The sequence below is a fragment of the Mobula birostris genome, chromosome 13 (assembly GCF_030028105.1).
Source record: "Mobula birostris isolate sMobBir1 chromosome 13, sMobBir1.hap1, whole genome shotgun sequence".
NCBI lineage: Eukaryota > Metazoa > Chordata > Chondrichthyes > Myliobatiformes > Myliobatidae > Mobula > Mobula birostris.
This window is the reverse complement of record NC_092382.1, coordinates 108,294,169-108,317,314: the sequence shown is the minus strand read 5'-3', so window position 1 is coordinate 108,317,314 and position 23,146 is coordinate 108,294,169. Positions and strand designations below refer to the sequence as shown.

Sequence of the window (23,146 nt, the reverse complement as noted above, 5' to 3'; positions counted from 1 at the left end):
GTACTCAAACAGGAGTACCTATTGTTAAGGGGCACAGCCACCGGGGTACTCTCTATTACTTGACTCTTCCCCTTCCCTCTCCTAACCGTGAACCACTTGTCTGCCTCCCGTGGCCCCAGTGTGACCACTTGCCTATAACTCCTCTCTATCAACTCCTCACTCTCCCTGACCAGACGAAGGTCATCGAGTTGCAGCTCCAGTTCCGTAACGCTGTCCCTTAGGAGCTGCATCTCGATGCACTTGGCGCAGATGTAGACGTCCGGGAGGCTTGTAGACTCCAGGGCCTCCCACATCCGACACCGAGAACAGCAAACTGCCCTCACACTCATACTGCCCCTCTCCTCAAATAACAACTGAAAATGAATGCCAAACCTTCCTCGCCTCGCTCGTTTCCGCCTAAGCCCGTTGAGCCGAAGCCCTTAAGTCTTCACTCTGCTCCCGGCTCACTCCGCCGCCCACAAACTACGCTGCCGCTCTATGAGGCTCTGCCCCTTTTAAATCTGCCGCGCTGCACTGCCCGACGTCACACGCCTGCGCAGTCCCGCTTCTCAGAACGCCGTTAGAGAAAAAAAAATAACGAAAATTTCAAAAGTATCTTTCTCGGCACTCGTCACGTACCTCGTGACGGGTAAAAGAAGAAGCATAAATTGAAAGCACTTTGGAGTCCAGTGTTGCTATTAACTGATGGTATTTATTAGTAACTACGCAATAGAGTAATATAAATGCAGATATCTCACACAGGTTATCAATGAATATATATTGATGGAGAGAGAGACGGGGAGAGGTTTGAGTCTTCAGGTGAGCTGACGCCGTCGATCTTCCAGTTATCTTTAGATCACCAACTGTGAACAAAACAAAGGGTACCGTTCTTCTGTGGTGGAATTATCAACCCAGGCGATGTTTGGAGACATAAACACCTCCCCACCAGTCACCCCCTTTTCACCCTGCGAGAGTCATTGATCTATTCGCCTGATTGATCCTCCAAAACTATAAACCTCACTCAGTTCCCAAAACCATGTCTGAGGTCTACTGCCTGAACTTTTATTTATTACCCGTGTTAAATGCCAACTGTTACCTAAACAGTTCCTCCCTTCTCTGTCTGTAAGAATGCAGAAGCTGAAAGCAGTGCCCTTGTACAGATGTCAGCATGCTGTGAGCAGTCCTCGACTCTCTCTCTCTCTTGAAAACAAATGTCGGTGTTAAATAATTCTGTCTTTTTAACAAGGTTTTTGTGCTGGACACCTCTCTCTCTCTGTCTGTCTTTTTTAAAAGCACAGTACATAGGGGTAAATCAGGACCCCTTCATACAGATAATACATGAAATTGCCATTCCGGTAGGAAACAACCGATACCAGTGGGCAGGGCACTTGGCCCGCTGGTCTTCACCACTGAGGGCACCGGCGTACAGGAGTGAGGAGCTCACATTGCAGTCGGTGTGGCCGCACACAGTTTTAGGGGAAAATGCCATTGAACTGGATAGAATGTACAGGGAGTTCTACGGGGATATTACTAAACTCGGAGGACTGAGTTATCGAGAGAGGAAGGGTAGGTTGGGACGTTATTGCCTGGAGCGTAGTTGTAAATTTACACAGTTCCATAAACGCCAGAGGGGCACAGACAAAGGGAATAGGCATAGTGTCTTACCCAGGGTTGGGTTATCGAGCACCGGACGGCACAGGATTGAGCTGAGAGTGGGTGAAAAGGCGAAAGAGAGAGGGATAAGGGAGACAGATTGTTTAGAGAGAACAGGGAGGGGGGAGAGAGAGAGTGCCGTGGGGGAGCGTGAAAGAAGTGAAAGAGGTGTGCAGAGGGAGCAGGGAAAGAGCGGGCGGAGAAAGCTCGAGGAAATGAGGGGAGGTGAGGGGGTAGAGAGAAAGGTGGAGGGAGCGGGGAAGAACGGAACTGGGGGAATAGTGAGAAATGTGGGGATAGATGGCGAGAGAGGTTTGACGATGTTTCGCAGGGAGAATATGATGGCGACAAGAGGAGGTGTGAGAGTAGGAGGGAAGGGGCAGAGAATGTGAGGAGGGAATTTGAAAGGATCGGGGAGTGAGAGTGAAGGGCAAACAAGGAGGAGAAATTGGGGTAAATGACTTGATTCACTTCGCCTCCAGTGGCTGTCGACAGAGATCCTTAATCTTTTCAGGAACATCCGGAAACAAAGGTGCCGACTTTTCGCAGATGAAACGCCAATCACGATTGCAACGGTCGTTCCCTAGATGCGAGTTGCAATCTAAACAGACGGAAGATCGAGAGAACACGCTGTACAGGAGACTCGGGCCCACATTCCTGTCCAACAGGGATAAACAATTTAAGCAGAGACAAAACAGCTCCAGCAGAGAACCCGATCCGAGATCGTCCACAAGCTAACCCATGAAATCGCTCTCTCCTAACAGCCTGAGTCAGTCCGCAAACTCATCCCACTCATCCACTGTCACGCCAGTACCCAGACAGATACCACGGTCCCAATGTCTCCCCAGAATACTGTGGCTGTCCCTAAATTAATCGTACTGATCCAATGTCGCCCCACAGCCCTGTGTCTCTCCAAACTAACTCACCGAACCACTTTTTCACCACAGTCCCCTGTCACTCCCCATACGAATCAAACAGGCCCACCCTCTCCCCTCAGATCTGTTTAACTCCCCGAACAAACCCCACTGTCCCACCGTCTCCGCACAGACTTATCTCTGTCCCGAGATGAATCCCACTTGTCCACAAACTTCCCTCAGCCCTAGTCGGTCCCAGATTAATCCCGTTGCTCTTCCCTCTACCCAGAGCTTCGCGCCAGTCTGCTAACATATCCCACTGCACCGCACTCTCCTCATAGCCTCGGGTCCGTCTCCAGACTTACACCACTGGTGTAAGTCTGGAGACTTACACTCCCTCCCACATCCGTGCGTCAGTTCGCAAACTAATCCCATTAACCCACTGTGTGTCCATCGCCTGTGTCGGTCTCCAAACTGATCCAGTTGTCCTACTCCCGGCCTTCAGATCTCTGACATTCACCAAACTAATCCTGCTGTTGCTCCCCCTCCTCACAGCCCGGTGACTATCTCCAAAATGATCCCACTCCACCGCGCCCTCCTCACCGACAATCGTCAGTACCCAAATGACGTAATCCCTGTGTTCTGAGCTCTCCCCACTGCCCCCTGGAGGTTTCCGAAATATTCACAATGCTCCGTCCTTCCCCGGCAGACACATGTCGGGTTCAAAATGTTCCCATTGTCCCAAACTTTCCCGACATCCTCATACTCCCTTTTCCCCCCGTCAGGACTATTTCAATGCCCAACTCTCACCCCACAGACCAGTCCAAATCTCACCCGTCTTCGCATTTTCCAATCCAGTATGCACGGTATCGGTACACAAGTTTCTGGGATAGAAAACTCTGGGAAATTAAATTTATCTGATTAATTCCAAGAAACGAAAACTATTTAGAGAGCTTCTCTCGGTTGACTACACCAGGAATCTGTGATGGGACGGTGCGGAGGGAGGTTCACTCTGTGTCTGACCCCGGGTGTGTGTGATGGGACGGTGTGGAGGGGGATTCACTCTGTGTCTCACCCCGGGATTGTGTGATGGGACGGTGTGGAGGGAGATTCACTCTGTGCCTGACCCCGGAGTGTGTGATGGGACGGTGTGGAGGGAGATTCACTCTGTGTGTGACCCCGGAGTGTGTGATGGGACGGAATGCAGGGAGATTCACTCTGTGTCTGAACCCGGAGGTGTTTGATGGTACGTTGTGGATGGAACTGCACTCTGTGTCTGACTCCGAGTATGTGTCTTGGGAGTGTAGTATGGGTGTCACTCAGTGTCTCACCCGGCACTGTGTGCTGGGAGTATATTGTGGGTGTCACTCTCTGTCTGACCCCGGGAGTGTGTGATGGTACGTTGTGGAGGGAGATTCACTCTGTGTCTGACCCCGGGAGTGTGTGATGGGACGTTGTGGAGGAAGATTCACTCTGTGTCTGATCCCGGAGTCTGTGATGGGACGGTATGGAGGGAGCTGCACTCTGTGTCTGACCCCGGGAGTGTGTGACGGGACGGTGCGGAGGGAGATTCACTCTGTGTCTGACCCCGGGAGTGTGTGATGGGACGGTGTGGAGGGAGATTCACTCTGTGTCTGACCCCGGGAGTGTGTGACGGGACGGTGCGGAGGGAGATTCACTCTGTGTCTGACCCCGGAGTCTGTGATGGGACGGTGAGGAGGGAGATTCACTCTGTGTCTGACCCCGGAGGTGTGTGATGGTACGTTGTGGAGGGAGCTGCACTCTGTGTCTGACCCGAGTATGCGTCTTGGGAGTGTAGTATGGGTGTCACTCTGTGTCTCACCCGGGACTGTGTGCTGGGAGTATATTGTGGGTGTCATTCTGTGTCTGACCCCGGGAGTGGGTGATGATTCTTGTGGGAACTTCTTGTGCTGTGGCACATACCGCTTCATCCCTTGATTTGATTTCAAGCAGACTTGCATTGCGGTTTGAACATTCCTGCACCGCTGTGTTGTAAGATGTATCAAACATGGATACGTAATAACATCGGTCTTTATTTTGGATCCACTCCTCGGAACACGTATGCTCTGGAAATTAGGAATAAGTAGCAGTGAATATCATTCCCTACCGTCCCATCACGCACATCGGGGTGAGAGATAGAGTGAATCTCCCTCCATTCCGTCCCATCCAACACCACACGGGATCAGACCCTTCTACCGTCATTAATGATGCCCTCACACGCACCTCCTCCATTTCCCGCACTTCAGCCCTCACCCCATCCTCCCGCCACCACAACAGGGACAGAGATCCCTTTGACCTCACCTACCACCCCACCAGCCTCCGGATGCAGCACATTATCCTTCGTAACTTCAGCCACCTTCAACAGGATTCCACCACGAAGCACATCTTTCCCTCTATAACCCTCTCCCCTTTCCGCAGGGATCGTTCCCTCCGCGACTCCCTAGTGTACACGTCCCTCCCCACGGATCTCCCACCCGGCACCTTCCCTTGTAACCGTAGGTGTTACACCTGTCCCTACATCTCCTCTTTCACTATTTCTCCGGGCCCCAAACAGTCCGGCCAGGTGAGGCAACACCTCACTTGTGAGTTTTTTGGGGCTATTTTTTGCATTCGGTGCTCCCGATGCGGCCTCCTCTACATCGGTGAAAGCCGACACAGATTGGGGGACCGCTTCGTCGAGCACCTCCACTCCGTCTGCCACAAAAGACAGGATCTCGCGGTTGCCACTCACTTCAATTCTGCTTCCCACTCCCATTCCGATATGTCCGGACATGGCCTCCTCTACTGTCATGATGAGACTAAACTCAGGTTGGAGGAGCAACACCTCGTATACCGTCTGGGTAGTCTCCAGACCCTTGGCCTGAATTCTCTAACTTCCGGTAATTCCCATCCCCTCCCTTCCCCCATCCCATTTTCCTTCTGCCCCCTCCTTCTGCTGTCTGTCACCTCCCTCATGATTCTGCCTCTTTCTACTACCCTTTGTGCTTTTACCTATTCTTTCTACACCTTTCCTGCCTATCCTGTCCCTTCTTCCCCTCCCCCATCCCTTGATCTTTCCCCGTACTGGTTTTTCACCTGGCTTCTACCTGCCTTCTCCTTTCCACCCTCTCCCCACATCTTCTTCATAGGGCCCCTGTCCCCTCCCTCTTCAGTCCTGACGAAGAGTCTCGGCCCGAAACGTTGACTGTTCCTTTTCACGGATGGTGCCCGACCTACTGAGTTCCTGCAGGGTGCTGCGTGTGTTGCTTTGCTCCCATCACCTGCAGAGTATTTTGTGTTTACCGAGTGAAGCACCCGGCGTACCATCCTATCACGCACTACCGAGCTCAGACACTAGGGGTCGGGCTCGCCGCCCCATCCCACCACACACTTCCGGGATCAGACTCAGAATATAGCTTCCTCTCACTCTGCTCAGCGATGAGTAGCGGGAGAACGTGTGCGGGCTGGTGTGTTAACTCACTTTTTCTGCTGAACAGCAGTTGACAGATTTGAGCCTTGACTTCGCTGAGAGTATGGTACTTCATTTCGAGGTCTGAGATCTGTTGATGGAGATCAGTTAATGTCAGTTTGGAGTTCAGGGCGGAGTTTGTATTTTCGTTCACGAAAAATTCGCTTTCGAGGATGGAGAGGTTTCAGCTGAGGACGGAAATATTCCTGAGACAGGTGCTTCGGGAGACAACCAAAATATTGTATTCAAGGGTTGAGTTCAATTCATTTACCTGCTGTCCACACTGGCGCTTGGTACTGTTCATCTCCTGGTATTGTTCACAAAGTTTCTGGTGCCCTCGGTCGGAGGTGATCAGAGAGTGACGAAACTGTGATACTGAGAATGATGGTTAGGCTGTGTCGGTGTCACGCTAAGGGACGTGTAGGTGTCACACTGTGGGGCTTATCGGCAACACGGTGAGCGGTGTGTCAGTATCACGTTGAGTGTCCTGTTGGAGTCACGCTGAGGGACTTGTCCTTATCATGGAGAGCGATGTTTCGGGGTCACATTAAGGGTCCTGTCGGTGCTGCGCTGAGGGGCTTGTTGGGGTCACATTAAGGGTCCTGTCGGTGCTGCGCTGAGGGGCTTCTCGGGTCACAGTGTGGTGCATGTCGCTGTCACGATGCGGAATATGTCGGTGCAACGGTGAGGGGTAATCGGTGTCTGACGGATCTATCCCTTTAAAAATTTTATATGTATCATAAGATGTCCTCTTAATCCCTGCGAAAACAGTGCCAGACGATTCAATCTTTCCTCCTTGTCTATCCACCCTATTTTATGGAATTCACCTGATGAACCTCTTCTGCACCGCCTCCAAGGCCGGTATACCGTTCCTCACTTGAGGAGACCAGAACTGCACATAGTACTCACGATGTGCAGTTGCACAGGTGCACAGTACCCTGTGAAGTTGCAGCTTAAATCCCTGCTCCTGAATTCAATCCCTCCAGCAACGAAAGTCAATATTTCATTTGCAATGTTTTATTCATATAAATAGTTATATCCTCACAGAGGTAGTCGAAAAGGATCTGCCTTTGCTGAATCGATGCTGCGCCTGCTTGATGGATTCATTTCCTTCCACATGTCTCCCTATTTCTTATTTAATGGTAACTCAGTATTTTCCCAAGACCAGATGTTAAACTAACTGGCCAAGAGTTACGCAAACACGAGGATATCTGCAGATGCTGGAATTTCAAGCAACACATATATAAGTTGCTGGTGAAAGCAGCAGGCCAGGCAGCATCTCTAGGAAGAGGTACAGTCGACGTTTCGGGCCGAAACCCTTCGTCAGGCCTACCTGAAAGAAGAGCTAGTAAGAGATTTGAAAATGGGAGGGGGAGGGGCATAGCCGAAATGATAGGAGAAGACAGGAGGGGGAGGGATGGAGCCAAGAGATGGAGAGTTGATTGGCTAAAGGAATATGAGGAGATCTTGGGACAGGAGTCTTAGGGAGAAAGGAAAGTGGGATGGGTGTGAAAGCCCGGAGGATAGGTAAGGGGTAGAGAGAGAGAGACAGAGGGAGAAAAAGGAGAGAGAGAGAAAGACTGCGTGTATATAATACACACACATTCCTCGGACTTCGCCGCATTTGCTCTCAGGATGAGGCTTTACATTCCAGGAAGAAGGAGATGTCCTTAACTTCCGGCACCTCCAACGGTATCCCACCACTAAGCACAGCTTTCCCTCCTCCCGTCTCTCTGTTTTCTGCAGGGATCGCTCCCTACGAGACTCCCTTGTCCATTCCTCCACCCCATCCCTCCCCACCGATCTCCCTCCTGGCACTTATCCTTGTAAGCGGAACATGTGCTACATATGCCCTTACACTTCCGCCCTCACTACCATTCAGGGCCCCAGACAGTTCTTCCAAGTGAGGCGACGCTTCACCTGTGAGTCGGCTGGGGTGATATACTGCGTCCGGTGCTCCCGATGCGGCTTTCTATATATTGGCGAGACCCGACGCAGACTGGGAGATCGGTTCGCTGAAGACCTACGCTCTGTCCGCCAGAGAACGCAGGATCTCCCTGCGACCACATATTTTAGTTCAAGGTCCCATTCCCATTCTGATATATCGATCCACGGTCTCCTTTACTGTAAAGATGAAGCTACACTCAGGTTGTAGGAATAACACCTTATATTCCGTTTCGGTACCCTCCAACCTGATAGCAGGAATACTGACTTTTCAAACTTCCGCTAATGCCCCACCTCCACCTCGTACCCCATCTGTTATTTATTTATATCACCCATTCTTTTTCTGTCTCTCCTTTTTCTCCCTCTGTCCCTCTCCCTACACTCCTTGTCCATACTCTGGACTTTTCCCTCACTCCCCCTTTTCTTTCTACGTAGGCCTCCTGTCCCATGATCCTCTCATACCCCTTTTGTCAATTAACTGTCCAGCTCTTGGCTCCATCCCTCCCTCTCCTGTCTTCTCCTATCGTATTGCATCTCCCCCTTCCACTCCCACTTTCAAATCTCTTACTAGCTCTTCTTTCACTTCTGCCTGACGAAGGATCTCGGCCCGAAACGTCGACTCTATCTCTTCCTAGAGATGCAGCCTGGCCTGCGGCGTTCACCAGCAACTTTTCCATGTGTGGCCTGTAGTTACATGCCTTTCGCCTACATTTTTTGCCTACACTGGCCTGACATTTGCCTTCTTCCAATCCATTGGGATCTGCCCAGCTTCCAGAGAATTTTGGTAAAATTTTGCCAAAGATTCTGCCATAACCCCTGCCATACTTTTCAGTACCCTGGAGTGCATTCGATCAGGACTAGGGGAGTGGTCTATCTATAGGCCCACAAGTTTCCTCAGCGCTACCTCCTTAGTGATAGCTATTGTATCGAAGTCCTCACCTCCCATCCCATCCATAACATCGCACTTTGGCATATTAGTCGTGGCCTCCATTGTGAGGACCGACACAAAATAGTCATTCAGAGCATCTGGCATTTACGCACTATCAAATATCAATGCCCCTTCTCGTCTTCCACGGGACCTTCATTCACTTTTGCCAACCTTTCCTCTTTATAAAGTTATCAAACCTTCGACTATTCGTTTTTTATATTTTATGCTGGTTCATTTTCATAATCTAGCTTCACTTCCTTTATTGCTCACTCAATAGCAGCTTTGTTTTTTTTTAAATATTTCCCCAAACACACTCCTCTTGGCGAATTCGTACGCACGAGTTTTTAATGAGATAACTATAAAACAATTACAGCACGGAAACAGGCCTTCTCTGTCCTTCTAGTCCGTGCCCAACTCTTACTCCCACCGACTTGCACTTAGCCCATAACCCTCCATTATTTTCCTGCCCATATATCGATCTAATTTAACTTTAAATGACAACATCAAACATGCTTCAACCACTTCTGCAGGATGCTTGTTACACGCAGCTGCCACTCTCTGAGTAAAGAAATTCCCGCTCATGTTACCCCTAAACTTTTGCCCTTTAACTCTCAACTCATGTGCTCTTGTTTGAATCTCCCCCACTCTCAATGGAAAAAGCCTATCCACATCATCTCTATCTATCCCACTTATAATTTTAAATACCTCTATCTAGTCCCCCTTCAACCTTCTACGCTCCAAAGAATAAAGACCCAACTTGTTCAACCTTTCTCTGTAACTTAGGAGATGAAACCCAGGCAACATCCGAGTAAGTTTCCTCTCTACTCTCTCAATTTTATTGACATCTTTCCTATTATTCGGTGAAAAGAACTTTACTCAATACTGCAAATTTGTCCTTACCAATGCCTTATATAATTTCAACATTACAACCCATCTTCTATCCTCAATGTTCTGATTTATAAGGACCAGCATACCAAAAGCTTTCTTCACCAGCCTCTCCACATGAGATCCTCGGTCAGGGAACATTGCACCATTATTCCTAGATCCCTCTGTTCTACTGTATTCTTCACTGCCCTACCATTTACCATGTATGTCCTATTTATTAGTCCTACCAAAATGTAGCACCTCACATTTATCGGCATTAAACTCCATCTGCCATCTATCAGCCCACTCTTCTAAATGGTCCAAATCTCTCTGCAAACTTTGAAAACCTACTTCATTATCCACATCTCCACCTATCTTAGTATCATCTGCATACTTACTAATCCAATTTACCACCCCATGATGCATATCATGAATATATAACAGAAACAACTTTGGATCCAGTACAGTTCCCTGAGGCACACCACTAGACACTGTCCTCAAATCTGACACACAGTTATCCACCACCACTCTCTGGCGTCTCCCATCCAGCCACTGCTGAATCCATTTTACTACTTCGATAGTAATGCCTAACAATTGAACCTTCCTAACTAACCTTCTGCGTGGAACCTTGTCAAAGACCTTACTGATGTCCATATAGACAACACCCACCGCTTTACCCTCGTCATCTTTCCTGGTAACATCTTCATATGTTCAATAAGATGCGGAGCGTGTAAGTGTCACGGTGAGTTTGTGTCGGTCTGATGGTGAGGGGCGTGTCTCTGTCACAGCGAAGAACGTGTCGTCACAGTGCTGGGCTCGTGTCAAAGTGAGTGATGTGCTGTTATCACAATGGGGGGTGAATAGGCGAGCTGTGAGGGGTTTGTCGGTGTCACGGTGGGGGATGTGTTGTTTTTACGGCGACCATTATGTCAGCGATGCAGTGGGGTGAGTGTTGGTGCCACGATAAGGGAGGAGTCCGATTCAAAATGAGGAACGTGACTATGTCACAGTGAAGGATGTGTCCACGTCACAGTGCGGGACGTGTCGGCACCACGGTGAAGGGCGTGTCGGTGTTACTGTGAGTCTTTATTACAGTATGGAGTGTGTCGGTATCAGTTTGAGGGTTTTGTCGCATCATGTTGAGGGATGTGTTGATGGCGGTCGTGTCGGGGTCACAGTGATTGGTGTGTGGTGGTCATGGTACGGGGCCCGTCAGTACCGCAGTGAGGGGTGTGTTGTTATCACTGTTCCGGGTGTTTCGGGGTAATGTAGGGGAGTGTCGCTGTTAGAGTGGTCATTTTTATTCTCTGTGGTTTGGTCGGTACGAACGGTGTTGAACTCACCATGAATCCTCCAGCAGATACCCGTGATAATGAGAGTCGCTGTTAAAACGCCGATTAGCCATATGCTTGAGTCTGATCGGTCTCTCCATGTGGATCGTTCACTGCCCATGTCGTCTGTCGAAAAATCGTTCCTCGACATTGTTATTCGTCACCTTCCCTGATCTAATCCAACCCTGCACTTCCCACTCTCTGAGTTCAAATCCGTCTCTCCCCTCCTGAAGAGCAGTGCACGTAAATCACATAAATGTACAGGGCCTTCGGCCACAATTTTGTGCTATGCCATGAATCCTTTCTGCCGACGCAATGTCCATCTCCCTCCAGTCCTTGTCACCGCTCGAACGAAATACACCGGCTGTCAGAACTCCCTGTACCTCTCATAATGATATAAACCTGCGTCTCCTCCCCGACCCCCCACACCCCCAGACTCCGCTGCTGCAGAGAAATACACCGGATATACGGTGTACCAGTGTATATCGTAATGATACAGAACTGTATCAGTTCACCCTACAGACTCCACCGAACCAGGTAAACACACAGTCTGTCTGGGCCATCTGCTTATAGATTATACTCTCTATTCCAGGCACCCCCACACTCTTCCCGTAACCGGGCAACCAGAAATCAATTAGTGAATTCAGAAATGTCAAATTCTTTCCCAATTCCTATCTGCCCTGTCGCTCGTTTCCTTTGTTCTCCTCTGCATTCTCAGTGTGTGAAACCCATCCGTGTACACAGAAGTCACCCTCTCCTTCAAGATTTACCACTAGTGCCGGTCTAGGACTTCCCCTAGGGCACTGTGGTTAAATAGCGCTTGGGCTTCAAATTACCAGCTATATTATTAAGGCATCTGTTAGTCTTTCGAGACCATGGATCTGTGCCTGGAAAGTCTTCACTATCCAGGGCGCAGGCCTGGGCATGGTTGAATGGAAGACCGGCAGTTGCCCATGCTGCAAGTCTCTCCTCTCCACGACACCGATGTTGTCCAATTTGCCGATGATACAAAGATTGGAGGAGTAGTGGACAGTGAGGAAGGTTTTCAAAGTTGGCAGAGGGACTTGGGCCAGCTGGAAAAATATCTGAAAAACGGCAGATGGAGTTTAATGCATAGAAGTGTGAGGTATTGCACTTTGGAAAGACAAACCAAGGTAGAACATACAGGGTTAATGGTAAGGCTGTGAGGAGTGCAGTAGAACAGAGGGATCTGGGAATGCAGAGACAAAATTCCTTAAAGTGGAGTCACAGGTAGGTAGGGTCGTAAAGCGAGCTTTTGGTACATTGGTATTTATTAATCAAAGTATTGAGTATAAGAGCTGGAGTGTTATCATGAGGTTGTATAAGGTATTGGCGAGGCCAGATCTCGACTATTGTGTTCAATTATGATCACCAAATTACAGGAAGGGTATTAATAAGTTTGAAAGAGTACAGAGAAGGTTTACAATGATGTTGCCGGAACTTAACAAGCTCAGTTACAGAGAAAGGTTGAATAGGTTAGGACTTTATTCCCTGGATCGTAGAAGAATGAGGAACAACAATTGTTCATCCCAGTTTGTCAAAAGAATAAATCAGGTAAGGTAGTCCACCCGTGGCTGACAAGGGAAATTAGGGATAGTATCAATTCCAAAGAAGAAGCATACAAATTAGCCAGAAAAAGCGGCTCACCTGAGGACTGGGAGAAATTCAGAGTCCAGCAGAGGAGGACAACGAGCTTAATTAGGAAGGGAAAACAAGATTGTGAGAGAAAACTGGCAGGGAACATAAAAACTCACTGTAAAAGCTTTTATAGATATGTAAAAAGGAAAAAATAAAAAGACTGGTAAAGACAAATGTAGGTCCCCTACAGACAGAAACAGGTGAATTGATTATGGGGAGCAAGGACATGGCAGACCAATCAAATAACTACTTTGGGCCCGTCTTCACTAAGGAGGACATAAATAATCTTTCGGAAATAGTACGGGACTGAGGGTCTAGTGAGATGGAGGAACTGAGGGAAATAAATGTTAGTAGGGAGGTGGCGTTAGGTAAATTGAAGGGATTAAAGGCAGATAAATCCCACGGGCCAGATAGTCTGAATCCCAGAGTGCTTAAGGAAGTAGCTCAAGAAATAGTGGATGCATTAGTGATAATTTTTCAAAACTCTTTAGATTCTGGACTAGTTCCTGAGGATTGGAGGGTGGCTTATGTAACCCCGCCTCTTAAAAAAAGGGAGCGAGAAAAAACCGGTGAATTATAGACCGGTTAGCCTAACATCGGTGCTGGGATAAATGTTAGAGTCAGTTATCAACGATGTGATAACAGCACATTTGGAAAGCGGTGAAATCATCGGACAAAGTCAGCATGGATTTGTGAAAGTAAAATCATGTCTGACAAATCTGAAAGAAATTTTTAGGATGTAACTAGTAGAGTGGATAGGAGAGAACCAGTGGATGTGGTATATTTCGATTTTCAAAAGGCTTTTGACAAGGTCCCACACAGGGGATTATTCTGCAAGCTTAAAGCACACAGTATTGGGGGTAAGGTAGTGATGTGGATAGAGAATTGGTTGGCAGACAGGAAGCAAAGACTGGGAATAAACGGGACCTTTTCAGAATGGCAGGCAGTGACTAGTGAGGTACAGCAAGGCTCAGTGCTGGGACCCCAGTTGTTGATAATATATATTAATGACTTAGATGAGGGAATTAAATGCAGCATCTCCAAGTTTGCGGATGACGCGAAGCTAGGCGGCAGTTTTAGCTGTGAGGAGGATGCTAAGAGCAGGCAGGGAGACTTGGATGGATTAGTTGAGTGGGCAAATTCATGGCAGATGCAATTTAATGTGGATAAATGTGAGGTTATCCACTTTGGTGGAAAGAACAGGAAAACAGATTATTATCTGAATGATGGCCGATTAGGAAAAGGGGAGGTGCAACGAGATCTGGGTGTCATTATACACCAGTCATTGAAAGTGGGCATGCAGGTACAGCAGGCGGTGAAAAAAGGCGAATGGTATGCTGGCATTTATAGCGAGAGGATTCGAGTACAGGAGCAGGGAGGTACTACTGCAGTTATACAAGGCCTTGGTGAGAGCACACTTGGAGTATTGCGTGCAGTTTTGGTCCCCTAGCCTGAGGAAAGATATTCTTGCCACCGAGGGTGTCCAAAGAATGTTCACCAGATTGATTCCTGGGATGGCAGGGCTTTCATATGATGGAAGATTGGATCAACTAGGCTCATACTCGTTGGAATTTAGAAGATTGAGCGTGGGGGATCATATTGAAAAGTACAAAATGCTAAAGGGCTGGACAGGCTGGATGCAAGGAGATTGTTCCCGATGTTGGGGAAGTTCAGAACGAGGGGTCACAGTTTGAGGATAGAGTGGAAGCCTTTTAGGACGGAGATTAGGAAGAACTTCACACAGAGACTGTTAAATCTGTGGAATTCTCTACCACAGGAAACAGTTGAGGCCAGTTCATTGGCTATATTTAAGGGGGAGTTAGATGTGGCCATTGTGGCTAAAGGGATCAGGGGGTATGGAGAAAAGGCTGGTACAGGGTTCTGAGTTGGATGATCAGCCATGATCATACAGAATGGCGGTGCAGGCTCGAAGGGCCGAATGGCCTACTCCTGCACCTATTTTCTGTGTTTCTATGTTTCTATTTGATAGAGTTATATAAAATTACGGTGGGTATAGATAGAATGAATGCAAAAAGGATTTTTCCACTGAGGCAAGGGGAGATAAAAAAAAGGACATGTGTTAAGGGGAGGGCTTCTTCACACAGAGAGTGGTGGGAGTATGGAATGAGCTGCCAGACGAGGTGGTAAATGCGGGTTCTTTTTTAACAATTGAGATTAAATTGGACAGATACATGGATGGGAGGTGTATGGGGTGATATGGTCTGTGTGCAGGTCAGTGGGACTAGGCAGAAAATGGTTCGGCACACCCAAGAAGGGCCAGAAGGCCTGTTTCTGCGCTGTAATTTTTCTACGGTTTCTATGGTTCACAACAGTCTACGATCTCTCGACAAATTTGTTTCCCTTAATCGAGCGGACTGTTGTCTGGTCCATAATGCAGCACCATGAAATGGTCATATATTTCTTATTCCTCATTCTCACCCATAATGCCTCACTTAGACGAGTTCTCTTGCCTGTGCTGACAGGGCTCTCCGGAGACATTTTCTCAGCCTGGTAATGTCACCCCTCCTCCATTGATTCCTTCCGCTTTTTGACCACTAAAAATAGGGGAACCCGAAATCTCGTGCTGTCCGGCTTGCTCCGCCTGCAACCAAGTCTCAATAATGGCAACAGTATTATAATTCAATGTGTTGATTCATGCCCTGAGCACATCCGCCTTTACTTAAATCGTCCAGCATTGAAAGTTACGCAGATTAGGACACCAGTAACAAACATGCTGCAATCTGAGGCCCACGTCCCTGCAACTCGAGTTTAACAACTGTCCCCAAAACCCTCATGCACAGTTCTGGCAAAACTTCTCGCTGGGATATTCGTTCCTCTCCAGCTTAGGTGTAAACCTTCTCCATCTCTTCCATAAAGATCCCACCTTCCTTGGAAAGGTCACAGTGATCCAAAATTTTGAAACCCTCCCACCTACACTTTTTTCTTGACCACGCGCTAAACTGTAAGGTCTTCCTATGTCTGATCTCACTGTTGCAGTGGTCCTATCCTTTAATTTAAAAACTGAATCACTGACGTCACTTTGTCTGAACACTTCCCTATACACACCGATGTTATTGGTACCTATATGGGTCAGGACCACTGGCAACTCACTACCTGAGTTAAGAATCATAGAGAAGGAATTGTGTGCTGTGGGAAAAGGGAGGGAGTGGAGGAGAGTGGAGGCCACAAACTCCCGGGTGAGACACAGAGTGAAGCTCCCTTCAAACCGTCTCATCATCTCATCACACACTTCCGGGGTCAGACACAGAGTGAATTCAACCCACACTGTCGCATTAGATACTCCCGTAGTCAGACACAGAATGAAGCTCCCTCCACACCGTCCCATCACACACTCCCGTGTTAGACACAGAGTGAAGGTCCCTCCACACCGCCGCATCACACAATCCCGGGGTCAGACACAGAGAGAAGCTCCCCCCACACCGTCCCATCACACACTCCCGGGTCAGACACAGAGTGAATCTCCCTCCACACACTCCCGGGGTTAGACAGAGAATGAAGCACCGTCTACACCGTCCCATCACACACTCCCGGGGTCAGACACAGAGTGAATCTCTCCCCACACCGTCCCATCACACACTCTCGGGTCAGACACAGAGTGAATCTCCCTTCACACCGTCCCATCACACACTCCGGGTTCAGACACACATTGAATCTCCCTCCACACACTCCCGGGGTTAGACAGAGAGTGAAGCACCCTCTACACCGTCCCATTACACACTCCCGGGGTCAGACATGTGTTGAGGCTCCTTCCACACTGTCACATCACACACCCTCGGGTTCAGAATTGATTGCAACTCCCTGAAGACCGTCTCTTCACAGAATGCCGGAGTGAGAGCCAAAGTCAAGCTCCCTCCGCACTGAAAAATCACAAGCCCTAGGGTCAGACGAAAAGTGACGCTGCGTCCACACTGTCTCATTAACAAGCCCTTGGGGTCAGACAAAGTTTGAAACTCTCTCCCTCCATCCTTCTGTCCCACTCACCTCGGGAAGGAGACAGTGAGTCCGTTTTGTGAACTTCATATGCAGGTAATTCTGCTGTCGTCCTTCCTGTCGGCGATTCTCTGTGTCTCTGAACTCAGAAAGGGGAAGCAACCTTGGTCTGAAGAAACCCGTGATGATAAGGGAGTCAGACCGAAACCTGCAAACAGCAGATGAATCGCCGATGGAAAGAGGAACCGAGAGCAGGTTGTTGCGGGAAGTGTGGGTGGAGTTCGTGCGAGAGGGTTGTCGAGAAAGATCAGAGTGGCGGGGGGAGCAGTAGTGAGAGTGGGGTGAAAGAGGGGAAGAGAGAGAGAGGGGGTGATTGGGGGTCGACAGGGCGATTTAAGTGGGTAACGGTGGACTGAGTAGATAGAGGGCATGAGAGAAGAGGGAGTGTTGTGAGATTGGACGGTGGGTGTGAAGGGGGTGATGGAGATGGAGAAACGGGAGGGGACGAGGGAGATGGATAGAGAAATAGAGTGGTAGTGGGTGCGTGGATAAGGACGGGAGAGAGGGAGAGATGGAATAAGAGAGAGTGGAGAGGAGGGTAGGGAGCAGAGAGAGGGAGAGAGATGGAGTGAGAAGGAACGAAGAGGAGGATATGGAGGAGAGAGAGGGTGGTACAGATGAGAGAGAAGAGCGAAGGAAGGGACGGATGAACGAGAAGGAATACGGACGATTGAGGGAGAGTAGTGGAAGGGGAGTGACAATAATGGAATGTAAGAGTATACGGAATGTCAGAGGGATTTGTGTCACTCACACAGAGCCTATATTTTCCCAGAGATTTGCATCCCCTGGTTGGATTCCCTTTTCCGCCTTCGACGGCCCACTGCTCCTGCCCATCGCCGGGAATTCAGACCACGTGTCTCCGAGAAACCACGGCCCCAGGGCAAACACCCAAACCCCACGGAGGTGAGTGACCCCTCTCACTCCGAGTAGAGTCAACAGCTCCCCACCAAACATTCCCTCCACAGCTATTCCTCGTCTTCCACTTCCAGTGACGCAGTCTATCTTCCCTCCTTATCCCATGTCTTTCTCTCTCTCTGTCCCTTCTCTCTCACCACTTTGCCTCCACCATTCATCTCTCCTCTTCTCTCCCACCTTCCCCCAATCTCACCTCTTCCCCATTACCTTACCCCTCTCCCACATCTGCCTGCCCCTCTCTCTTTCTCCCCTGCACCACCAACTCACTTGTCACCCCGATTCAGAGATATCGCCCTGCCCAACCATTCCCCGACTCTTCCGCCTTTCTAGTGGAGGCGGGCGTGTGGTGGTTGAGTTTGGGAACTTGATACTATTTTCACCGATTCAACCAGCCATGTCTCAGATTCCTTTTTTCCTCCCCATTACCCGCCCCTCCTTTGCTCCATATCCCCCCCACCCTTCCTCACTCCTCCACTCAACCTTCCTCTTTCTCTTGCAGCACTTCATTCCTGTTTCCCGCTTGCCCGCTCGCTCCTGCTTTCGTCTCCCACTCACCGTCCTTCTCTCCCCGCAGCTCCCAGCCTGCAACTGCTCCTTCTGCCCTGCTTCCCTTCTTTCCGTCCCCACCACCTCCCAACCCGTCCAATGCGCTCACCCCAACTCCCTCTCCCAGACCTATATTCCCCTCCCCATACCAGTATCCCCTTCATTCATCTCTTCCCTCCTCTTTCTTCATTCAACTCCCTCATCCTCCCTTCTCATTCTTCTTACCTCCCTCCAGACCACTCATTCCTCTGTCTCAGGAGCCGGGATTCCGAGGAGGAGTTTCCTCCCACCTTTGTGCTCCGTCTCCTTTTCACCTCCCAACTTCAGCGCCCCCCACCTCCCATCCCTCTACTTGACAATCCCTTTCCTGATCTCTCTGCCTCTCTCTGTCGCCTTGTTTTCTCCTCCATCACTCCCGTCCGTTCCTCCCATATCCTACTCCCCCTGCTTCTCCGCTTCGCTCCACTTTCCGCCTCTCCACCCTCCCAATATTGGGAACGTACCTCCTCTGCTCCTTCTCATTATGGGCCTCTCCACTCACCACCATCCTCCATCCCTCTTCTATTTCTCCATCATCCTCCATCCCTCTTCTCTTTCTCCATCATCCTCTCTCGCTCCCTCACCCTCCCACCTTTCTCCTTCCCTACTTTTTTTCACCTCTTTCCCACATCTCCCTTCCTCTACTTCCCACTGTCCATATCGCAACCCTTCGCCTTCTCTTTTCATTCCTCTTGCCCGCTCCCTACCCTCATCTATCCCTCACTCTTTAGCCCGCCATCGACTTCTTCCCTCACCCTCCCTTCTCTCCCTACCGATACATCCCGCCCGCTGCATCCCTCCCTCCTTCTGCGACAGAAAACTCTGTGTCCACTCTCCACCCTCCCCACAACTCCCCCGCGCCCCTTCCATCCTTTGTAAATTGGTGGAAGGATGGGTTTCATATTATTCTCTGATGGGCTTTGTGGAGAGGCGAGGAGAGGAAGGGAAAGAGAGGAGGGTTTTGCATGGGAGGGAGGAGTGAGGGTGGTAGAGGGTCAGGTTATGGGAATGGAAAGTGGGAGGGAGGGACACGCAAGTTGTATGAGAGGGCGGTAGGTCAATGGGAGGGAAGCGGAGGGTGGAGATGGGTCGGAGGGAGTGAACGTTTCGAGAGGGAGACAAAGGGCATCAGGACAGAAGGAGATAAGATCACGGAGGTTGGATGAGAGATGATTGTGGAGTTATCCCGGGGGCGTTGTGGAGCTTTGGTTCAAGATTAGCTGTGGAGTAGAGGGTGGATTTGAGGCTTGATAACACAGGCGAGGTCATCTTTTCCCCAGCCCTGATGGTGCCTCGATCAGAAGGAGAATGGGGATCTGAAAAAGAGGGAGAGGTAGACGGGGTAGAGAGGTGAGGAAGAGGACAGAGGAGATTGGAAGGGTGTTAAGGGGGCTTTGAATTGGGGTAATTCTGCCAGGTCACCCTATCCTACACTCTTGCAGTCTCTGCCTCTCTGTGAAGGTTTGAAAAATCCGGTCAGGAATATCCCAGGAAGGGACGGCGCACGGCGAGGTGAGAGCCAGCGTGGATTCCCCTCCACGTCCCTCTCATTTTCACTACACCACCCCGTTTCTTCTAGCTCTTTCTGCACCCTCCTTGTCGCCTTTTCCTCTCGCTTTAACTCATCAGGCTCTCTTCTCACTCAGCCTCCCTCTCCCTCCCCGATCCCTTCAACCTCCCTCTTACTCCCCCTCCATCCTCATGCTCCTTCCTCCCTGTGTCTTACTCAGGTTCGCTGCCCACCAGCCACGCCATCTCTGTCAATTTCCCTTCCTCTATTTCCATATCTTCTCTCTCCGTCAACCCACCCCCACTGTGACACCTGTACCTCTCCCTCTCCCTCTTTCTCTCTCTTCAACCATCTCCAAATTTCTCTTACCTCACTCCATCCATTCTTCTTCTGTCGCCATCATTCTGTACCAACTCCTTTCTCTCACTTCGACCACCCTCAATCTTTTCTCTCCCCACCTTCCCTTCTCTCCCCTACTCTCTACTCTCTTTATCTTCTTTATCCTACCTTTCTCACCCTCTTGAACTGCCCCTCACTCTCCCACTCTCCACCCTCCTCCTCTTTCTCTGCCCTTCCTTTCCCCTCTCTCCTTCTCCAACTCTGTCCCTCTCTCTTTCTATCTCTCTGCCTTCCTTCTCAATCCGAGTCCTTTTCCCTCGGTTTACACTGTTTTTTTTTCTTTCGGTATTGCTCAGTGCCTCCCCCTCACTATCCTTCATGAATGACCCTAACCTGCTCCTCTCTTCAGCTCCCACCCGATCTCTATTACCTCTCTCCCTATGCCTCTCTATCTCATTGTCCCTCTGCATCAGCTCTCTGTTTCTCTCTTCCCTCTCCCTTGCTCCACCACCCGAAAGCTCACCCTTTCTTTCTTCCCAGTCTCTCCACCCGCACTGAACTCACACCTGATGGTTGTCTGATAACTAGCCGGCCGGCTGTTCTGTTCCCAGGAAAGGCGCCACCCGCTGGACAGGTCGTGAAATGACCAGACATCCCCGTCACCATTTTTATCATCGCAGTCGAGATCGGTCACGTTCTCCGTTCTCCGAATACTGGGCCCGTGTACCTCCCTCAGTAACTGGATGCGGGACATCCCCACCGGGAAACCTCAGTCAGTGCAGATCGGCAGTGACATCACCGATCTGCAGATAGCGCTGAGGAAGCAGAGAGGCTACAGAAAGTTTCAGCGAGATTGGACGAATGGGCAAGGAAGAGGCAGATGGATGAAGTGTCGGGATGTGTATGGTCATGCACTTTGGTACAAGAAATGAAGCCGTAAGCAATTTTCTAAATGGAGAGAAAATCCAAAAATCTGCAGTGCAACGGGAATTGGGAGACCTCGTGCAGGATTCCCGAAAGGTTACTTTACAGTCGATTTGGTGGACAGGAAACAAAATATCATGTTCGCACTGGGGTCATGTCAAGAGGTTTAAATATAAAAACAAGTGAAAGACGCAGCAAGGTTTCACTACTAAAGCTGATGTAATGGCTGGTCGAAAAAGTTGCACTGTTAGGGTAATGGTTTCTCTGCAGAGCAACGTTTGGGTGATGACTGGAGATAACAGGACTTTGGAATGCAGGGGATATTCAATGGGGGAAATGTTGTTCTTTCCTGTGTGTCTGGGAGCCGGGTTGTTCGCGTTCGTTCGTCGGAGAGCGATGGAGAGAGAGGACACGAATGGAGAGGGTCAGAAGACCACGGGGCGGAGTGGACTGAGGAGCGACGGTCCAAGGGCCGGCTACACTTGGAAGCTGACGGGACCAAATTAAAGAAAGTGAGCACCAACGATGGGCAATGGACTGCTTCATGAGAGTGGGCCCTCTTCTTTTTTATTGTTTTTTTGTTTTACTAACCATGTAGTTCAAACTAAGAATTATAAAGATCAATCGTTTAATCGCATATTGTGTAGTGTTTGATATTTTGCGGTGCGGATTTGTAACCGGGCAACAGATCACGCAGCATCCACACGAAGGAGATTTCTCAGTCAGGCGGCGCCGGAAGTTGTTTTCCCCTTGAAGATCCCGTGCGAGCCGAGGCTGAGGATTACACAAGGATGTGACATTGAGGCTCTATAAAGCATTGGTGAGGCCTCACCGTGTATTGTGAGCAGTTCTGGGTCCGTTTCCAAATTCGGCCAGATGCGCTTGCATTGGGAAGGGTTGAAAGGAGGTTCACGGGAATAACTCCGGAATTGAAATGCTTATCAAATCAGAAGCGTTTAATGGCTGGAACTCAGACTAATGAGGTGACGCTGAAACCAATCTCATGTTTAAAGGCCTCAACAATGAATATGTGGAGACAAAGTTCCCCGTGGTGTGAAAGTCTAAGATCAGTGGAGACACAACGGAATGGAGTTCTGACCTTTACGAACGGATTAGGGAGGAATTTATTTCGCCATAGCTTGGTAAATCTGTGGAATGTGTTATACGGGCGGCTGTGAAGTCTGACATTGGGTATATTGAAGTGAGAGTTTGCCAGTTTCTTGATTTGTCAGGGCATGAAGGAATACGGTTAAAATGCAGGAAATTGGGGCTGTGAGGGAAATGGATGAGACATGATGGAATGCCGAGCAGACTGGATGGGCCAAATGGCATAACACTGCTCCCATATCTTATCGACTTTCTTTTTTTTGAAGTTGCTGTGTTGCTGGATGTCACCATCTCAGTGGATCTATTCTGGGCCAAACACATTCATGCAAACACGAAGAAGGTGTCATGTTCCCGCCTGAACAATGTCGGGACGCCCATTCTCCAAATGTGGTGAGCTGACCCTTTAAGACTCAGGCTGCCAATTATTGTCCGTCAGCATATCTTCATGGAAAGTCTGTCGTTAAAGGCCACTTGTTAACCGTGGGAGACGCGTTGCTGGTACGACTGCTTGTGGTTTCGGTTTTGGATATCATTAGTATTTCGAGTCTGTGTCGGAGTGTTTTCCAGACCACACTGTGCACTTGTTTTCACCACCACCCGAAGCTCTCTCCTTGCAGAAGAGTTTGCCACGTCTTTCACTGAAGACTCGCAACATTCTACAGATGACCGTCTGACATGTCGCATCGCCGCCTGATGTGGAGGCTGCAACGCACATGGTCGCAAGAGGCTGCGGAGAGATGTAGACTGACACTCCCAACACGCTGGAGGAACTCAGCAGGTCGGGCAACATCTGGTCGGACTGTAGAGGGAAGGGGCCCTATAAAGAAGGTGGGGGGAAGGTGGGAAGGAGAAGGTTGGGAACACCTCAACTCTGCTGGATCTCACAGTAGACACCCACTTGAACTCTGCTTCCCACTCCCATTCATCCTGTCATGATGAGGCTAAACTCAGGTTGGAGGAGCAACACCTGATATACCGTCCAGGTAGTCTCCAGCCCCTTGGTATGAACATAGAATTCTCCAACTTCCGGTAATTCCCTCCCCCTCCCTTCCTCTATCCCCATGTCACTCTGCC

At 49.5% G+C, this 23,146-nt stretch overlaps 1 protein-coding gene across 2 annotated transcripts; it reads right to left on the bottom strand.

Moving 5' to 3' along the window:
• Nucleotides 1-680: 680 nt before the first annotated feature.
• LOC140207322 (C-type lectin domain family 9 member A-like) lies at nucleotides 681-16,778 on the bottom strand. 2 transcript variants are annotated; one of them, XR_011888552.1, is made up of 8 exons: nucleotides 16,684-16,778; nucleotides 11,035-11,148; nucleotides 6,227-6,330; nucleotides 5,968-6,046; nucleotides 4,431-4,573; nucleotides 3,321-3,385; nucleotides 1,645-2,289; nucleotides 681-842 (listed from the first exon to the last, which is right to left on the bottom strand). XR_011888552.1 is itself a non-coding variant. In XM_072275832.1 (7 exons), the coding sequence occupies exons 2-7, from the start codon at nucleotides 11,141-11,143 to the stop codon at nucleotides 2,100-2,102; spliced, it is 690 nt and encodes a 229-aa protein (XP_072131933.1). In that variant the 5' UTR covers nucleotides 11,144-11,148; nucleotides 16,684-16,778; the 3' UTR covers nucleotides 681-2,099. The 2 variants fall into 2 exon arrangements, 1 of the variants encoding a protein (XP_072131933.1); XM_072275832.1 differs by having other exon boundaries at nucleotides 681-2,289.
• Nucleotides 16,779-23,146: the final 6,368 nt, after the last annotated feature.